The sequence below is a fragment of the Pan paniscus genome, chromosome 9 (assembly GCF_029289425.2).
Source record: "Pan paniscus chromosome 9, NHGRI_mPanPan1-v2.0_pri, whole genome shotgun sequence".
NCBI lineage: Eukaryota > Metazoa > Chordata > Mammalia > Primates > Hominidae > Pan > Pan paniscus.
In genome coordinates, this window is record NC_073258.2 from 57,623,169 (window position 1) to 57,626,559 (window position 3,391).

Sequence of the window (3,391 nt, forward strand, 5' to 3'; positions counted from 1 at the left end):
AGTTGTTGCTTGAGTAGCCCTGCATTTTGTTCTTCATCCTGACTTTTTAGAAGCAAATTTGGGTGGTTTAGAAATATAAACATAGTGTTAACACAATTTTCAATGCAAGCAGATCATACTTTACTTTCAGAATGTAAATTTATGAAAGAGTATGTATCCCATCTACCTTTACTCAGATCCATTCTAAGTTACTAGGAAAGTGAACCATGGTAAATTTGCATGAATAACAATGCTTTCTGTGTTTGAATTAGTCCATCTTCCTACAAGCATTACCACAACTATATTTTACTTCTCAGAGTCAACTTGTACATACTAATTGAATTGTGCACCCTTGTAGTTGGATTATCACATCCCGAATAAACTCACTCATCAGCAATCACCTTTATCTCCCACTTGCCTTTATGCAGTTAACTTAGCAAGAGTCACCTGGGGCAAACAAATTTCCATTGTTGTCTTTAACAAGAATATAATGTAGAACAAGTAAGCTATGGAAGCACCAATCTAGACAAACAGTGAGCTTTTAAAAATTTTTAACCAGGCCCAAATGGGATGCAATTTAGAACTCTGTTGGTCACCTTTGAGTGAGGGTCCCATACAATTTAGTTGAACAGTTCTTCTTATCTGGTTTATCAACTATAGACATTAAAAGCTTGATTTAAGTTGCTATATACAAAGTCAAAGAATTTAATGTTAGTGAAAAGAGCTGGAAGCAAAGAAAACTTTCAAAACATATTATCAATCAATGGTTTAATAAGACAATATGGTATTGCCAAAGCTCAGACTTTGTGTCAGAAAATGTATACTGGCTCATCTTTTCATTATGATTAGGGCAGGAAAATCTTTTGTCAGAGAGAGTTCACCCTACTAACAATAAGAGAATGTGTAAATGAGTACCCATCAAGGAGTAGAGTTAGGGTAAGAAAACAGACCATTGAAACAAAACATTATTAACTATCAAATTATGTGAAATGATGACAAACAGGATTATGTTAAGACATTAGTTTAAAATTCTAAATATAATTGCATTTTCAAAATTTTAAACACTTTTTAGGTAAACTGTTCATCAGTATTCTATGGCCATGAAAAAGAAATGAAGTATTTACTTTTTTCTGAGAATTTGTATATTTCACATGAAATCTAGTTTGAGGAATATGTATATGTATAAAGTACTCTGCAAAATAACATCCAACACTAACAAGCATACTTCCAACTTAACATATACGTATGTACACTCATTTGTGAGTTCCTCCAGTGACTAAACTTAGCCCAATTTTAAGCACATTGTGAATGAACATTGTGTCATCTTTCATAATATTGGCGCACATATAGGAGAAAATATGCTTAGTAATTAGAGTCCATACAAGGGGTAAAACATCACCCTGTTACATCAGACCTCTTAGTGTGTGAAAGAGTTACCTCTTGATACTGTTTTCTGAGCTAGGACTTTTACATGTGACCATTTATAACAGGACCCTATTTATAATAGGGACAACAATATCCACTACAGTTTTACTGCCTCACATATGTCTTGGTGATTGCTTTGTTGACTGCTTCTTTTACATCCTTATTTCTCAGACTGTAGATCATGGGATTCAACATAGGAATTACTGTGGTGTAAAACACAGCCACCATTTTGCCCTGCTCTACGGATTCCTCAGTGGGTCTCCTGAGATACATGAAGATGAGGGTCCCATAAAACATAGAAACAGCCGTCAAGTGGGACCCACAGGTGGAGAACGCCTTCCTCCTGCCATCGGCAGAGCGCATGCGTAGCGCAGCTACTACAATGAGAGTGTAGGAGATGAGGACCACCGAGAGGGAATATGTGAAGTTAATTCCAGCAATAACAATCATTGTGATTTCTTTGATGTGCACTCCCCCACAGGCAATCTTGATGAGAGGGGGATCTGCACAATAGAAGTGATTGATTTCAAAGTTTCCACAGAAGTATAAGCCGTAAGTCCATAGTGTGCATATTAGGCTGACAGAGAATCCATAGACATAAGGCACAGAGATGAGCCGAACACACACAGTCCTGGACATTTTACTGCCATAAAGCAGAGGGTTGCAGACGGCCATGTACCTGTCAAAGGCCATCACAGCCAGGATGTAGACCTCCACGTGGACAATGGCAATGAAAAAGTAGCACTGCACCAAGCATCCCACATAGGAAATGGTTTTTGTCTCTGATAATAAGTTTTCCAGCATTTTGGGGGTAACGTTGGAGGAGAAGCACACGTCCACAAAAGACAGATGACTCAGGAAAAAGTACATGGGACTCTGAAGCTGAGGACTGATGCTAATCAAAATGATCATACCAATATTTCCCAACAGAGTGATCATGTAAACCGCTAGGAACACCACAAAAAAGAGAACCTGTAGCTCCTGACGACAGGTCAGCCCCAGGAGAGTAAATTCTGTCACATCCGTGAAATTAGGCATTGCCTTAGTATAGGCCAAGTCTGTGTTGCCTATGGAGAAATTGTTTCAAAAGGAAAGTAAATGAATTTGTTTTATTCTTGAAACTGAGTTGCGTTTGTCCTTATTTTAATTCAAATAATTTAAAAACAATGTACACTTTGCAAAAATGTACAATACAGGGTTTAAATATACTATACATAAAATGAACTGAATATATAACATAATAGACATTGCAGTTTTAGTTCTGATCCAACTTTCCTTTGCTATAGATGTCCATGATTGTAGTTTCACTTTTTTGGCTCATTATAAATGTCAAACTAGGTAAAGAGCTGCAGATGCTGTGGTCAGAGATTTTCCTATGTAAAAATTTCTGATCTCTACTGGTTTCCTGTTACTAACAGAATTTGACTTGGGTTAGTGTTACTACTGTATTAAGTATAAAATATATGAAATAAAGCATCAAGGCATCTAAGAAACATAAACTAACACTACATTTTGTTTCAGTCACAGTGTGATGTACTTTTCTTATTTTACACAAAATCATTAGCGCTTTAGCATTTAGGTTGCTGCAAAAGTTATTGTGGGTTTTGCCGTTACTTTCAATGGCAAAAATGCAATTACTTTTGTACCAACCTAATATTAGTTTGTTTTGTTTACCTTGAAACTCCTTAAACTGTCTTGCTTAGTAGTTACATTTAACAGAAATTCAGAAATAGTTATACATATGATTTCTACATGCCCTGATCTCTAGATCCACTAAACATAATACAATAATCCAGTATAATTAAAACTCTCTAAGAAATATTTTTCTAGAGGCAACAGTCCCAGCCTTGTAATACTTATAAGAATAGCTGTTATTGAATGTTCAAGAAAACTCTTCTATGCAAATGTCCTGTAAAACAGGTTTTATTTGCATGACCATTTTACAAATGAGGAAGCTAAACACTGAGAGATTAAGAAAGTCTCCCTG

At 36.0% G+C, this 3,391-nt stretch overlaps 1 protein-coding gene across 1 annotated transcript; it reads right to left on the reverse strand.

Moving 5' to 3' along the window:
• Positions 1 to 1,509: 1,509 nt before the first annotated feature.
• Positions 1,510 to 2,442, reverse strand: LOC100971371 (olfactory receptor 5M9). The gene has a single exon (XM_003806075.3). The coding sequence runs from the start codon at positions 2,440 to 2,442 to the stop codon at positions 1,510 to 1,512; it is 933 nt and encodes a 310-aa protein (XP_003806123.3).
• Positions 2,443 to 3,391: the final 949 nt, after the last annotated feature.